At 59.0% G+C, this 15,299-nt stretch overlaps 1 protein-coding gene across 2 annotated transcripts; it reads left to right on the top strand.

Moving 5' to 3' along the window:
• Positions 1–264: 264 nt before the first annotated feature.
• RRP1 (ribosomal RNA processing 1) lies at positions 265–14,014 on the top strand. 2 transcript variants are annotated; one of them, XM_055313679.1, is made up of 13 exons: positions 265–425; positions 1,184–1,266; positions 2,849–2,906; positions 4,728–4,813; positions 5,303–5,364; positions 6,297–6,426; positions 6,511–6,575; positions 6,763–6,956; positions 10,791–10,870; positions 11,409–11,506; positions 11,709–11,728; positions 12,644–12,754; positions 13,436–14,014. In XM_055313679.1, the coding sequence occupies exons 1-13, from the start codon at positions 293–295 to the stop codon at positions 13,681–13,683; spliced, it is 1,368 nt and encodes a 455-aa protein (XP_055169654.1). In that variant the 5' UTR covers positions 265–292; the 3' UTR covers positions 13,684–14,014. The 2 variants fall into 2 exon arrangements, with proteins under 2 accessions (XP_055169654.1, XP_055169655.1); XM_055313680.1 differs by lacking the exon at positions 265–425 and adding an exon at positions 454–807.
• The last annotated feature ends 1,285 nt before the right edge of the window (positions 14,015–15,299 follow it).

The raw sequence follows: 15,299 nt of genomic DNA on the forward strand, positions 1-15,299 counted from the left end.
GCGCACGCTCAACGGCTTGTCTGTAATCACGCGTGTCCCGGGCCCACGCGGGCTCCGGCAGGACCAGGCGACGCGGTCAGCGCCCCGCCCGGCCGCTAAGCGGCGGTGTCCGCGGCCGCGGCAGAGGCCGTCGCGCCGTGTGACGTCACGGGCGCGCCCCAGCGACACCGCCGCGCAGGGGGCCGTCTGCGCACGCCCGAGGGCGACCGGCGCCGTCGAGTGACGTCGCACGCGCCGGCGCGCGCAGGTGACGAGACTGGGTCCGGAAGCCGAGGGGTCGGCGGCGGCCGCCATGGCTCCGCGCGCGCAGCTCCCGCCGGAGATCCAGCTGGCGCAGCGCCTGGCCGGAAACGAGCAGGTGACCCGGGACCGGGCGGTGAGGAAGCTCCGGAAGTACATCGTCGCGAGGAGTCAGGGGGCCGCAGGTGGGCGCGGGCGCGGGGGGTGGGGGGAACCTCGGACCACGTGGGTCCTCCCCGCGGCCCGGGGGTGCGTCCCCTGCCGCCCGCCGCCCGCCGCCGGGCCCCCGCGGCAGCCTGCTCGGTGGCCGTCTGAGCCCCGCCGGGGCGGGGGCCGTGCTTGCGAGCGCTCCCGAGGGCGTGGCCGCCAGCACCTGCAGAGGCCGCAGCCCCCCCCCCCCCACCTCCCTGGGGCTGCAGATTGCGGAGTCCCGCTCCGGCCTCGTGGGGCGGAAACCCGGGCTGGGCCTGCACGCCGCTTAAGGAGCATCCTCCTCCGCCCCAGGGGAGGCCCATCCTGGTGCCAAGGCACCCGGCACCGTGGGTCGCATCTCCGGAAACATTTCAGGTGATTTACTGGTTTGAATTGACTTTTCGTGCATAACACGGAACAGCGCGCGGACCCCGGAGCGTGAAGCCGGAGGAGGCCTCCCTCGCCCATCCACGCGGCGTGCAATGTCCAGAAACGGGAGATCGGCGGCTCCGAGTCGGATACTTGGACAGTCTCAGTGGTTACTGAATAATGAGATGCCTTTTACCTGCAGGAATACTCAGAGCCGCAGGCGCAGCGGGTTCTGAGTTGAGAGGATGGCGGGGAGGCCCAGGTTCTCTAACGGTCAGAGTGTTTAACGGCTCTGATCTCATGGAGGCAGTCACGCTTCCGTGGCTTTGACCCTGGCGCCAAGCACTTGGGCTGGCTTTGAGTGCTGCTGTTTTCGATACAGGTGGTTTCACTCACGACGAGCTGCTGAAGGTATGGAAAGGGCTGTTTTACTGCATGTGGATGCAGGACAAGCCGCTCCTCCAGGTGAGTGTATGAGGAGGTCGCCGAGGTAGTAGCTGGAGCATCACGTGGTTCACCCTCGTTTTAGCGCAGCCAGAGCCGCTGAGCGGAGGTTTACAGCTTCAGTGCTTTATATTTTTACGGTCAGAGGGCCGAGGCCGTTGGTAGGAGTGTGTGTCGTGCTGCTGAGGTGGGCACCGTGGTGACAGGCGATCGCCAGCACAGGTGACAGGTGCAGACCTGGGCTGTCGTGTGTGTCCACGCCGGCAGACAGCGCTGAGATGACGGAAACGGAGGGACAGGACCCACGTCTGCTGAGAACAGGGTTCCGCTGGGGTTTTTTTAGAATTATTATTATCTTTTTTAGATTTTTCTAAAAAGTAGACTTTTTATTTTTTAAAATATTTATTTATTTACTTATTCATGACAGAGAGAGAGAGAGAGAGGAGGCAGAGACACAGGCAGAGGGAGAAGCAGGCTCCATGCAGGGAGCCCGCCATGGGACTCAATCCCAGGACTCCAGGATCATGCCCTGGGCCGAAGGCGGTGCTAAACCGCTGCGCCACCCGAGCTGCCCTAGACTTTTTAAGGAGCAGTTTTCGGCTCGCAGCAAAATTGAGAGGAAGGTGCAGAGAGTTCTCGTACACTTCCTCCCCCCACACGTGCACAGCCTCCCCCGCCAGAGTCGTGTGTCTCTTACAGGTGATGAACCTGCCTGACACGGACCACCCCCTGGAGTCCCCAGTGGATGTGAGGGTTCACCCTTAGTGTGCATGTTCTGTGGGTTTGTACGGGTGTGTGGTGACACACAGCTGCTAGGACAGGAGCTCACATGCAGCATCATTGCCCCCCCCCTTTTAAAAGATTTTATTTACTTATTTACAGAGCATGCATGGGTGGGGGGCAGAGACAGAGAACCCCAAGCAGACTCCCCACTGAGTGCAGAGCCCCACACAGGGCTCCATCCTATGACCCTGATCATGACCTGAGCTGAAACGAAGAATCAGACCCCCAGCTGCCTAAGCTGCCCAAGCCACCCAGGTGCCTTTAATGCTAGCTTTTTTAAAACCATATTTCTCAGAGTGAATTGTTTACTTTTTTTCAGTTACTTGAGTGGTGAGGGTCCTTACTTAAAATGCAGATTCTTGTGTGGTATTTGATGCCTCCTACGCTAGGATCTCTCAAGGGCAGGCCTTGGGATTGTCTATCCAACAAGTGCACTTGGGGACGCTTCGCACAGTGACACAGTCGGCAAGTGGTTTCTGGGGTCTGGTCAGTCTCTTGTGGCTGGTTAGGTGACCCTGTCTGTCCTGTGCCCTCCTTTGACCGTTAGCCTCTTGCTTGAGGCTCAGCCTTGGTGTCAGGGGCAGTGTCTGCCCTTGCTTGTGGTGAGCATCTGTTGGTTCTGGCTGCAGGGAGGTTGGGGGGGGGAGGGTCTCGAAACAGTGCAACTTGCAGACTTGAAGCACGCACAGTAGAAGGGCTGGTGGGAGTTGGTTCTCAGTGAGTGAGTGTGGATTTACTGTGTTTGTCTTTCTGCTTTTGCTTCTTGTTGTAAGACCACGTTTCTTTGGGGTCTGAGAGTTTTTTACTGTTTACTACCCAGGAAGAACTAGGGAGGACCATTTCCCAGCTCATCCATGCTTTTCAGACCACAGAGGCACGTGAGTATCCTCATCCCGGGTAAGCCCTTTGGGAAGGACAGAGCTGCCCTACCAGACGTGGAAGGCTTGCGATCTAAGACCCTAAAGCAAGAGGGAGGTCCTTGTCCTGGGTGCTGTCTGCTGGTACTTAACGTGCGATATGCTGTCCTAAGTGTCCAACAGTATTAACTGATCCAGCGTGGACTGAACGAACTCAAGGCTGAAGGGCCACTAGCTTATGTTTTATTCTTTTTTTTTAAATTTTTTATTTATTATTTATGATAGTCACACAGAGAGAGAGAGAGATAGAGAGAGGCAGAGACACAGGCAGAGGGAGAAACAGGCTCCTTGCACCGGGAGCCCGACGGATTCGATCCCTGGTCTCCAGGATCGCGCTCTGGGCCAAAGGCAGGCGCCAAACCGCTGCGCCACCCAGGGATCCCTAGCTTATGTTTTAAAATGAGAATGGAAACTTGGGGCGGTGTTGCCAAGTTGCCGGATTGAGTCACCTGACGGTCATGGTGTTCCCTCAGTGCACTTGCATCTGTTTTGGTCCTGCCCAAGATCCCTAGTTCTCAGCCCTGCTGCCTGCCTGCTGTAATCACTTGGGCATCTTTAGAAATCTTGATGTCTCCACTCTAGGCCCAGTTTGATCAGGCTCTGGGGGTGAGGCCCGGGCACCTCCAATGCTCGGGGTGGGGACAGCCAGGTGGGAAAGCGTCCCTAGCGTAGATCGCTGTGGCTGTTACTGGGGAAACCTTGGTTACCTGGATGGGTTTAGTTTGGTTAGAGTAGGTAGGTTAGTCATAGTTAGGGAGGTGCACAAGGAGGTACGGTAACCACTGTCTCCGTTAGGGAGAGTCATTAGCATCTGAGTAATTAGCGGAGGCCCGTCTGCTGTAACTTTCACCTGAAAACCTGCAGAAGAGTCGCTGTGCTCAGCAAAGGCCAAGTATAAAGCATTCACTTGGTGACAGTCGAGTGAGTTAGTGAACTGGGGCTTGCCTGTCGTTGAGCCATCGGACCGGCCCTTTGTTGTAGGAGAAACTTGCAACAGGAGATCAGAGAGGCCACACTTGTTCGCTGAGGTCCAGGCGTGGGCAGGGCTGCTTCCCCGAGGCCCCTCTCCTGGGCATCAGGACTCCGTCTTCCCCCAGTCCTCACACGCTCATCCCTCTGCGTGTCTGTGTTCTCATCTCTTAGAAGGACCAGCCAGACAGGTGTAGAGCCCACACCAGTGACCTCATTTTGCCAGAACTCTTGAGAGACCTCATCTTCAAATAAAGTCTTAGTCGAGGTCTTGGGTTTAGGGCTTTGATAGAAGTTTGGGGGACACAGTTTAGGCTGTAGCACCGTGTGTCTGATGTAACGTTGGGAGGGTTTGTGCCTGGTTGGGTTAGTGGATGTAGTGGGGCCAGGTGTGAGTGTCAGGCAGGGATCCCGGCCCGAGCAGGAGGGGGAAGAGCGGGCCCGTGGGCATCAGGCAGGGACCCCAACCCGAGCAGGAGGGGGAAGAGCGGGCCTGTGGGCGTCAGGCAGGGACCCTGACCCGAGCAGGAGGGGGAAGTGCAGGCCTGAGCAGCTGCTTCTCTTGCTGGTGGCTTTGCCAGCTGCTCTGAACTCGTTCTTCCGAGACCCTGGCTGCAGAGGTTGGAGCTAGTGCTGCTCTTCCAGAGGTGCCTCCTAGCCCCCATTCTGCTCCTGGTTTGTATCGTGGCCTCTGAGTGGGGCAGACTGGGCCGCACACGATGTCCTGAGCAGGTTTCTCCATAATCTCTGACCTCCCTTCCAGAGCTGCTTCGGTGTTCCCCTGTGATTCTCTTTTGGTTTGTTCTCCTTCAGAGCACCTGTTCCTTCAGACGTTCTGGCAAACCATGAACCGCGAGTGGACGGGCATCGACAGGCTGCGGCTGGATAAGTTCTACATGGTGAGGAGACCACGCACTCCTCTGCGGGGCCCTCGGGTGCCGGCGGCGGCGTGGGGGCAGGGCTGGGGGGGTCACGGCCCAGAGCAATGTGGCCTCTGAGCCTGTCCTGCCCTGGCAGGTGGTGCCCCTGAAGACTGAGCAAGGGCTGTGAGGGAAGCCCAGGCCTTGCCTGGTGAGCGCAGGCCGAGGGTTGCCGAGCAGGCACAGACCTCTACTTCAGCAGTGCCCAGATTTCCATTTGAGGAGGGGGTTAAAATGGCCCATCTGGGGAACTCAGGGCTGCAGCCATCGCACCCCTGCTGGAGGAGCCTTGAGCCCATGAGTGCCAGCAGACCGGCGTGCAGTGCGAGCCCTGATGCAGACCCTCCATCCATTGACAGCTCTGGGTGGTCCGCTATGGGCTTTGGGCCCCGGAGTTGTCCGGGACGGGGGATTCTGGGGCAGTTGGGGCTGTGTGCCCCCTGACGAGGGTCTCCGTCTGTGTCACAGCTCATGCGGATGGTCCTGAACGAGTCCTTGAAGGCCCTGAAGACGCAGGGGTGGGAAGAAAGGTGCGTGCTGGAGAGCGGCTCTGCGCGGTCCTGGGGGTGGGGCCGTGTGTTTCTCTTGCTGTCATGCGTCGTGAAGAGGGGTCAGGTGGGGAGCAGGAGGGGGACCCGATGGTGCTTACGGTGAAGCATGTTTCAAATTAGTTTGTGCGTGGTTCCCAGAAATGAACGTTTTCAATCTCGGTAAGTTCTTCCTATGAAACCAAATTGATTTCTCTTGTTATTATGATATCATTTGTCAGGTGATTCCCAGCCAGGTGCTGTGTTTTTGGTGTAGCGTGGTATATTCAGCTGTCAGCAGTGCTATTTGTTTTGGTTCTAGAAATATTTAATTCATCCAGACTTGTCACTTTTGGCAGGGGTGCTTGCGATAGGGGCAGTCTGTGTCCCCCAGATTAAGAGGGGGACTGTGTTTTGTGGCCAGCCTTGGGCTTCCCCAGGCCTCTGAGGCCACTGAAAATGGCGTGTCGGGGGAGGACGGGTGGCCGGCCCCAGGCCGAGGACTCCATGTGGAGGAACCCGGGAAGCAGCTCTTCCCTGTCTCAGGCCTCCTGGCTCCTTTCTTTGCCTTCCTGGGCAGTTCCCGTGAGCACGGTCCCGTGAGACGTGCTGTAGCCTCCTGTCACGCCAGGCCTTTGTCTTTCCACTTGGGGTCCGAGCACAGAAAGGGAGCCTGTGTGAATGTTTGCACGCCTGGCCCTTCGTAGCCGAGACGCCTCTTGCCGCCTGTGCTGGTGCCAGCAGTGGTCACGAACCTGTAACCATGAGTGCTTTGTGCGGGAACAGACCCGGGCCCAGGCTGCCTCCCGTGTGGGTGGGAAAGCTGGGCGCTCGCCTGTGATGGCGTCCTGTTGGAGCTCCTGTGACGTGGAGGACCGTCGCTGGCTCGTAGCCTGGTGTGGCCGCCTGCCCTACTGGCCTTCTTCCTTCCTCAGGCAGATCGAGCAGCTGCTGGAGCTGCTGACGACCGAGATCCTGCACCCTGACAGCCAGGCCCCCAGCGGGGTGAAGAGCCACTTCCTTGAGATCTTCCTGGAGGAGCTGAGCAAAGTGGGCGCCGCTGAGGTGAGGGCAGGGGGCTGCGGGTGGCGGCTGAGCCCCTCCCCTTGCGCCCGCACGAGAGACTGACACAGCCCCCCCTCGTCGTAGCTGACAGCAGACCAGAACCTCAGGTTCATCGATCCCTTCTGCACAATCGCTGCTCGGACCAAGGAGTAAGTGGCAGGGGGCTTCCTCCTCCCTGGGCCCCCAGGAGGACTGCCCGTGGGAAATGGCTGCTCCCTCTTGGGAAGAGAGAGTTTGGGTGTGTGCAACCAGGTTGCCGGAGGGGCTGCTGCCAAGGGCAGGAGGGCAGGTCGCGCCCGGCCTGACTGGCCTGCCCTGGTGCCTGCTGCCCCTCAGCAACCTGGTCTTGCATAACATCACTCGGGGCATCTTTGAAGCAATTGTGGAACAGGCCCCATTTGCCATTGAAGACCTTCTGAATGAAGTGGACTCACAGGAGGAGGAGGAGGACGACGACGACGATGAGGACAACGAGGATGGGATGTCAGAGGATGATGAGTGCAAACAGGATGTGCCATCCGGGAAGCCAGGTAATGGGGTCATGGCACATCCCATGTGGTGGCGCCCGTCCTGGCCCAGCAAGCTTCAGGGGTCCCCTCTCATCTGGTCCCCTTGTTCCTGGGCCTGTCCCCAGCATCTCTCCTCGGCTTGGCAGCCTGGCTGACCTTTAAAAACAAGCACATGTGTCCTCCATCTCCCAGTTCCCCCTGCCCCCCATGCTTCCTGACTCCCTGGCTCCTTTCTGACCTACGGTTCATCCCTGGTGCCTCTGCCCCCGCTCACCCCTCCTCTCCGATCCCACCCGGACCACCTGTTTAAACACAGCCTCTCTACCCCTTCCCTGTCTCATTCGCTGGGTTTCTCTACAAGGTATCTTTTCTGGCACAAATCCTGTAAGGTTACTTAAGTTACTTATTCACTGTTTGTGGCCCTTTCTCTCCCTGGATGTCGGCTCCCCCAGCACAGGGAGTTCTGGTGATCACGGCTGCGTCCCTGTGCTGGGAGCAGCATCTGTACTGAGGTGCCCATGGTGGGACTCAATCCTGGGTCTCCAGGATCAGGCCCTGGGCTGAAGGTGGCGCTAAACCGCTGAGCCACCCGGGCTGCCCATCCACTGGGGGTCTTGATGCTGATAGGGTCCTTGTGGGACATCCCTTGATCTCAGGTGGGCTCATGGACTGTGTTGTGGCCCATGGTTGTGAGGGTGCTTCTTCCACCAGTTTCCGGATTCTTCCCTGCCTCCGACTCTTTTTCTCTCGTGGTGAAACCCACGTTACGTAAAGTTTACTACGTTAATCTTTTTTTTTTTTAAAAACACGTTTGTTCAGCGTCGTGATCAGACTATTATATTTGGCAATCAACAGCCTGGGTGCAAAAAAAAACCCCTACGTTAAAAACCCTTCTTGGAACGCTTTATGCTTTCCACAGAAGAGAAACTAAAATACTCTGTTGTACAGTTAGTCCCAGATCTGGTCTCTGAGTTTTTGCCCACACGCTGGAGTGTCATCCAGAATGTGTTCTCTTGGCAGCGACTTGGCCCTGCCGCCACGGTGCGCGGCTGAGGACACAGGTCCTCGTAACCCACAGCTTCCCCGGCTCTCCCCTGCTGCTCCCCTGGCGCCCCCAGCACAGGGGCCAGGGCTCTTGCCTCCAAATTTCCTGGGTCCAGAGGTTTTTTTTTTTTTTCGAGATTTTATTTATTCATGAGAGACACAGAGAGAGGCAGAGACACAGGCAGAGGGAGGAGAAGCAGGCTCCCTGCGGGGACTCGATGTGGGACTCGATCCCGAGTTTCCAGGATCATGCCCCGGGCCGAAGGTGGCGCTAAACCGCTGAGCCACCAGGGCTGCGCCCCTGGGTCCAGTATTTGAAGATTGTTGTAACTGTCAGACTCCTGCAGCTTCCGCCGGCTGTGGAGCTGCTCCCGTCGTTACCAAATCCTGTATAGCCGGCCCCACGGCCTCCGCCGCCACCAGAGCCACCTCACCCACGGAAGGGTCCTCCACGACCAGAGTGGTCGTTCCCATCAGACCACCTCCATGGCCACCACTGAAATTTCCAGAACCTCTCTGACCTCTGCCTGGAGGAGGCACCGGCCGTCTGCTATTAGGGCTTCCCTTACCTCACGGCAGGAGCCGTTCACAGTGTGGTATTTCTGAGTGACGGTCTCATGTGCAGAGTCATGGTCATCAGGTATTACGGAGCTGGGTGGCCTCCCACCGCGTCGCTCGGTCACGTCAGTTTTCCCACAGCACTTGAGGGGATCTCGTGGTGGTCTTCAGTGGCATCTTGCGTGCCACCAACAGAAACCTGTCTTGGCTAAGCGGGCGCCAGGCCTTTGAGAATCTTCTCTTGAGACAGTCGTCTCTGGTTCCACAGCTCTTCCACCGCCCCCGGGTGGCCTTGTGTTCCCAGTGGCGTCCCCCTCCTCCGTGGTGGCGGAGGCGACAGACCCAGGGCCTTGGGTACACTTGGTTTCTGGGTCTCGTCACCACGCAGCCCGGTAGCGTTTGCCGTTGCTCAGGCTCCTCGGTGGTTAGAGCGCTCAGACTGCTGATGAACGGCCCTGCAGCTGTCTGACCTGGACTTAGACGTGACAGCGCTGGGTGGGGGCCTTGACCGGGGCTTCCCCAGCGGCATCGCGGGCAGAGGAGAGTTAGGCGTGTTTAAGTGTACACGTTAGTGGTGTTCAGTGCGTTTGCCAGCTTGTGCAGCCGCCGCCACCATCGACCTCCAGAACTTTCCATCCTTCCTCCTGACACTGTGTCCCTGGTAACCCCCCCCCCCCCCGCCCCGAGCCCCTGGCGCCCACGCTCTGCTCTCAGCATGAGAGATGGGACTGCTCTGGGTCCCTCTCAGCATGTGTCCATTGCTTTAAGGTTGAGGAATAATCCACTCGTCACACTTACCCTGGGGACCCTGGGGCTTCTTCCATGGTTTGGCTCTTGTGAGTAATGCTGCAGTGCGCGTGGGTGAACGAGTATCTCTTGGAGACCCCACTTTCAGTTTGGGGCATATACCCAGAAGTAGGATTGTGGGGCGACACACGATTCTTTGTCTAATATTTTGAGACCCCTCCCCCCATGCTGTTCCACAGCAGCTGCACCATTTTCTGCACCCACCACCACCAGCAGCGTCCAGGGGTTCCAGTTTCCTGGTTCTTTGCCAGGAGCCGCCCCAGGGCTATGAGGGGGTCTGTCTCTGGTTTTGGTCAGGATGTCCCGGATGATGGGGGACGCGTCCGCTCCATTCCTTTGCTTTCAGGCGAGTCGTGACCTGCTGAGCGTTAGACACTCCCTCTGCCTCGGGAGTGAGTCTAGGACACTCACGCCCTGTTGGGCCTGATTTGCACACATCTCGCCCCATTCTGTGGGCTGCCTTGTGGGTAGTGGCTTTCAATGCACAGAAATTTTAATTTTCATAAAGTTCAGTTGGTCTCTTGTCACACATGCCCCCAGCGCCCCATCTGAGAGTCCTTGGTACGTGCAGTCTCGTCAAGGGTCTGCTCTGTGTTTTCTTCAGAGTTTTATTATTGGGAGTTCTTACGTGTAGCTCTTTTATCCTCTTTAAGTGAATTTTGGAAATGGGTGGAGGGCCTAGTCTCATGGTCTTGCCGGCGGATGTCCAGTTTTCCAGCTCCCTGTGTTAAAGAGCCTGTCCTTCTCCGGGGAGTGGTCCTGGGGCTCCCACAGAAAGGCTGTTTGACCATATAGATTCAAGGTCTAAATTCTCTTGCTGCCAACTCCCCCCCCCCCCCCACTGGAGTGCTCCTGGGTGGTTTTGTTCACCCCACCCCCTGCCCCAAGTGTGCTCCTAGCACATTAGCCAGCCCACCTGTGCATCTTGTCCATCTCTTCTCAGCAGCTGGAGTCCCCCCAACACAGGCAGATCCAGGGGTTCCTGGCGGCCCTTTGTGCCTGCGTGTGGCCCTGCCGTCCTCATTCTCTGTCACACTCTCCTGCCTGTTGCCCAGAACCATTCTGTAGGTGGTGACATCAAAGCCCCGAATCCCCTGCAACCCTGTCTTTGCGGCCCCTTGGTCAGGCCTACCCTGTGGCTGGACTTAGCTCCCCTTCTTCCCTGATTAGGGAATTTCTGATGCTATGTTGGCTTTGTAAGATGTCTACTCGTGATTCCCTCTTAATTTTGCTTTAAGGAAGAGGCTCAAGCCCACCTACCCGGGGATGTCTTGTTCCATGGCACCTCGCCCCCAGTGTGAGGCCGTCCATACCCCAGCCCGCACCTGCATGCCCCACCTGGGTCCTGGTCCCGGCAGAGAGGACTCTTGGTTCCCAGGTGCCTGGGTTGGGGTCCTCTGCACACCAGGCACGAGTCTTTGAATTGATGGGTTCCTTTCGTTCCAGGCTCCCTCCGTGGAGCTGCCTGCGACCCGAGCGATGAGCCAGCGGGAGATGGCGAGGACAGCGTGGGCCCCGTCCTCCAGGTGGGTGGACTGGGCTGGGGCCTGGCTCTGCCTCTGCACTCTAGGAAGGCAGGGAGTCCTGGAAACCGGGGCTGGGGGTTGGCCCGCGGGGCTCAGGCTTCACGGCCGGCCCACGTGCCCCTGCTGGCCTTGTGGAGCACGGGGCAGGTAAGAGCATTGTTGAGAGGTCACCTCTGGGTGCACCTGTGTCGGAGCCCAGTAGAAACAGAACGCTTACTAATTGGTGAATTTGGTTGCTCGGCAAATTAGAATTAGGTATATTGGCTTAAATGACGTCTGTTGAGATTAACGTGACTAGTGTTGTTTTTCCCTGTTCTGATGTGACTGCCCAGTTGCAGAGGCTGGCCGGGACCGTCCCTTCACAGGGTGGTGGCCACGGGGAGCGTGTTCACTGCCTCCTGCGTTGTACAGTGTTTGCAGAGGGGACTTGGGAGGGCGTTGGGGTGTGTCCTTGTGACCCCACCTGGTTCGTGCACTCCCCCTGCTGGGTGCACGTCTCCCGGACACCTGGGAGGTGACTGGTGTCTTTGTGCCGCAGTTTGATTACGAGGCTGTGGCCAGCAGACTGTTCGCGGTGGCCAGCCAGCAGAGCACCCCTTCCCAGAACAGGAAGCGCCTCTACAAAGTGATCCGCAAGTGAGTTGCCCGGAAGGTGGCTGGCAGTGCCCTTGCCCCTGCCCTTGGAGTTGCCCTCACCCCCATCTCAGGTGGCCTCAGTCCTGCCCTTAGAGTGCAGGTGGAGGGCTGTCCTCGGGGGAGGGCCCACAGGGCTGCCTGCTGGGGGGCCCCTCCCACCCCCAGCAGAAGCTGCAACCATGGTGAGCCCCTGTCTTTTCAGGTTGCAGGACCTTGCTGAAGGTGAGCATCTCATGCTGGGACCCTGGCTGGCAACTCCCCCCTCCTCCCCTCCCTGGATGCACACTGGCTCCCAGGGTCGCCCTCACAGTAGGACTGGTTGCTGTGGAGGCAGAGCTTTCTCTCTGGGAGAGGGGGCCTGAGGGCTTCTGCTGCTCCTCCTTGCCAGCCCCCGCTGTGTGCTGGCTCCCAGGGTGGGGCGGCCCGAGAACCTGCATTTCCGGTGAGTTCCCTGGCTGCCCTGTTGCGGGTGTGCTGTGTAGCAGACGTGGGTGCTCAGTGTGCTCCCAGTGCAACTGGTGATAAGGCTTGAGGAGAAGACAGGGGCGTCTCTCACGTCACCACAAGTTTTAAACGTAGAGTGACGCCAGGAAGATTTACAGTGAACACTTCCACGGCCCCCACCTTGGTTCTACTCTTCGTATTTTGCTGTTCTTGTATTGTCACGTGTCTTCCCTCCCTCCCCCCGTCAGACTGTTCCCGCAAGTATTTCGTGCTCACCGTGAGCTAAAGTTCAGTATTTTTAGGTAAAATTTCATACAGTGATGTGTGTTAATATCGTGTACATGTGGGCCCTCCACACACAGACCCCTGTCGACATGGAGAGTTTGGCCATTGGCCCAGAAAGTGATCTTATCAGCCCCTCCTCAGCCTAAGCTTTTTAGGGAATCCATCGTGATGTATTGGAACCGGCCCAGGGCCCGGCTTTCACTGATGTCCTACTGCCAGCACCGTCTTGGACTGGTCGCAGCCGTGATGGGCCTGAAGATATGCAGGGCACGAGGACGGGGCCTTCTTGCACCGTGGGCGTGGGCGTGGGCGTGGGTGGTGCCTGCACGGTGGTTCGCAGCCCTGCACATGCACCCTGAAAACACCCTAACCTGCCTTCAGCCTCCTGATGGCCTGCTTGATCCTTAGGCCTCTTCCCAGAGGATGATGTGCCGGAAAAAGCCTACAGGAACCTGCAGGAAGAGGGGCGGGAGCGGAGGACAAAGAAGCGTTTGCCCACATCCATGTCTCACAAGCCAGGTAGGACTGGCGGTGTCTGCTGGTGGTGGGGCTTTCGTACCTGCTGTCTGTGTCCCTCCCATCGCCTCCTCCCCAGCTTGTCCACGGGACTGTGGTTTGGCCCAGTGGACACACTGGGGTGGGGGTGGGGGCCTGCCCCGTGCTCCTGCACCCTGCACCTAGTGCCCACTGCAACCCCGGGGCAAAGGGATGCAGAAGGGGACAGGTGGTAGCCCCACCCCAGACTGAGCCCTTCCGTGTTTACCCACATGTCCTTCAAGGTCTCAGGTACTGGCGCGTCTGCCCTTTGAAGCTCTTCTGATTCACCCTGGTTCTGCTTTCGCCTGTCTTGGCTTACATCTGGGCCCTTGCTGCATGGCCTGGCTTGTGCCCTGGTCCCCAGAGCCTGGCTTGCTGTGTCGTGCACCAGCTTTGGTCTGCTCCATCTTGTGCTTGAGCCTGCCCACCCCCCAGGTCACACTTTACAGGCTTCTTTCTCCTGGGTTGGCCTGCCTGCTGGCCCTGGAACCTGACATCCACACAGGCAGGATGCTCTGGTTGGCTGTGGCGGGTCTGCTCCTGAGGCTGTTAGGTCCCCTCATATGCCCTTTGTGCGGCCTTGGAGCTGGCATCTTTAGTCAGCATGGAAGTGGAGTAACCAGGCCTTCACAGTGCCTTGGTCACGTGGCCCTGCTGTTTTAGGGAAAGGCAGGAAGGAGGACTCGTGTCCAGACCTGAGCTCCGGATCTGAGAGGATGACGAAGAGGCGGCGGCGGCGGCGGCGGGGCTCAGGGGCTGAGCCCACTGGGCCGCAGGAGCAGCCCGGGCTCCCAGGTCAGAGAGGGCCTCGGAAGAAGAGGCGGCGGTGTCGGGCGGGGGCCAGAGTGAAGGTGGCCAGCAGACCACGGACCAAGCAGACCAAGCAGCAGCCGGTGCAGAGCCGGAAGTGACTCCAGCAGGCCCAGCATGCGGGGAGGCGCTGTCCCTGTAGATCCTCCCGGTTTGCGCTGAGTTGAGTGGGGACAGGACTGTAGGCTCTCAGTCACAGACTGAGACTGTGGACGTGGACACTCACAGCTCCCTGGCGTCCTGAGTCAGCAGGGCTCTGGCCCCTTGCTCCGTGGCCGGGCCCAGGGAGCGCTGACGCTGTGCTGACTTTGGTCAGGCCAGGAAACCTCCCGAGAGGTAAACCTGCCTGGCAGGCAGCCCTCCTGGGGTCGGGGGCTGGCTGCATGCTGTGGGTGCCTGTGAATAAAACGCTGTGTGGTTATTAGGAACGAAGTCCTGCTTCTGGCGCGTTCCTGCGGGAAGATTTTCAGGGGTGTGGATTGACAGGTGCTGTTCCTGAGTGGTGTTTGTATCTTGGACCCGATGTGTGGGGAAAAGCTGTTCGTACATGTCTCAAAATTTGGAAGAAGACGGCAAGTGGTAGCTGCGGTTGTCAGGACGTTGGCTTCATAACCTTGTATTCAGAGCTGACCCTGAACCTGAACCCATTGCACAGGGAGGCTCGTGTGACAATGGGCAGGCCCACTGTGCCCCTCATGCCTCCCTGAGGCGCCTCTGATTCCGTTTCCGCCCTGCTGCTCGTCCTGGAGGGTCCAAGGCAGTGGCACGTTTGCTGGACCCTGACCAAAGGGCCGTGGGAGGGGCCCCTGGCCCACGAGTGCGGGTTATGAGGACAGTAGGTGTGAGCCAGTTCTGTGTGGGTTCTGGGTGGCTCCCAGGTGGCACTGCGTGTGGTCAGGGCTGCGCAGGTGACAGGTGGGCAGCGTCTGGTGCTGGCCTGAGGTGTGTGGGTGAGCCCGGCGAGAGGCCCCTCCAGGCTTCAGCTGCACCCCGGTTCCTAACGCCTGCTGCGTGCTGGGGGAGGTGGTGCTTGGTGATCTTTACGTCCGCTCAGCTGGGTAGGCAGGGGCGGGGGGCTGGCTGGGGCTCGGGGGTGCAGGCTAACTCCCCTGGAGGTGACAGTTCCTGCTCTCCAGAGTGACCTGGGGGGACAGCACAGCCGGGGGCAGAGCTCAGAGAGGCGCACAGGTAGGTGGCCTGGCCGACACCCCTGAGCCCTTCCGCCTTCGCTGGGGGTCCCACTGCCACCCCTGCTGCTTTGTGTGTGTGTCTGTGTGGCAGGGATAGGCTGTGCTTTATTTTTTTCGGTGAAATTTCTTTGGTCAAAAACTAAGGAAACAAGCACATCCTAGAAGTTTCTGAAAAAAACGGAAGTCCTGCCTGCCGTCTTCAAACTGGTGTTGGCAGCCTCCTGAGCGCTGGTTTCCAGGCTGTTCTCAGGCCACGGTGTGGTCCTTCCCTCCTCGCTGTGGCCTGTAACTTCCTACTGCATTAGCCACAGCCAGGAGGGCGTCCAGCCCGGCGGGGTAGGGGGGCAAAGTGGGGGGCGGCTTTTGCCCAGGCTGGAGAGACCGCAGGGGTGCCAGGGGGTGTCTCATGGGGTGGGGGCCTGCGTGGTGAAGGTCCGGCAGGGGAGTGCCCGGCCGGCAGTTGTGCACCTGTCCCTGCGCTAGCGGGATGGAGGGTGGACTTAGGGACAGTCTTGCCAGCAGCCCCA

Source organism: Nyctereutes procyonoides, unplaced genomic scaffold (genome assembly GCF_905146905.1).
Source record: "Nyctereutes procyonoides isolate TBG_1078 unplaced genomic scaffold, NYPRO_anot_genome, whole genome shotgun sequence".
In the NCBI taxonomy this organism is placed as follows: domain Eukaryota; kingdom Metazoa; phylum Chordata; class Mammalia; order Carnivora; family Canidae; genus Nyctereutes; species Nyctereutes procyonoides.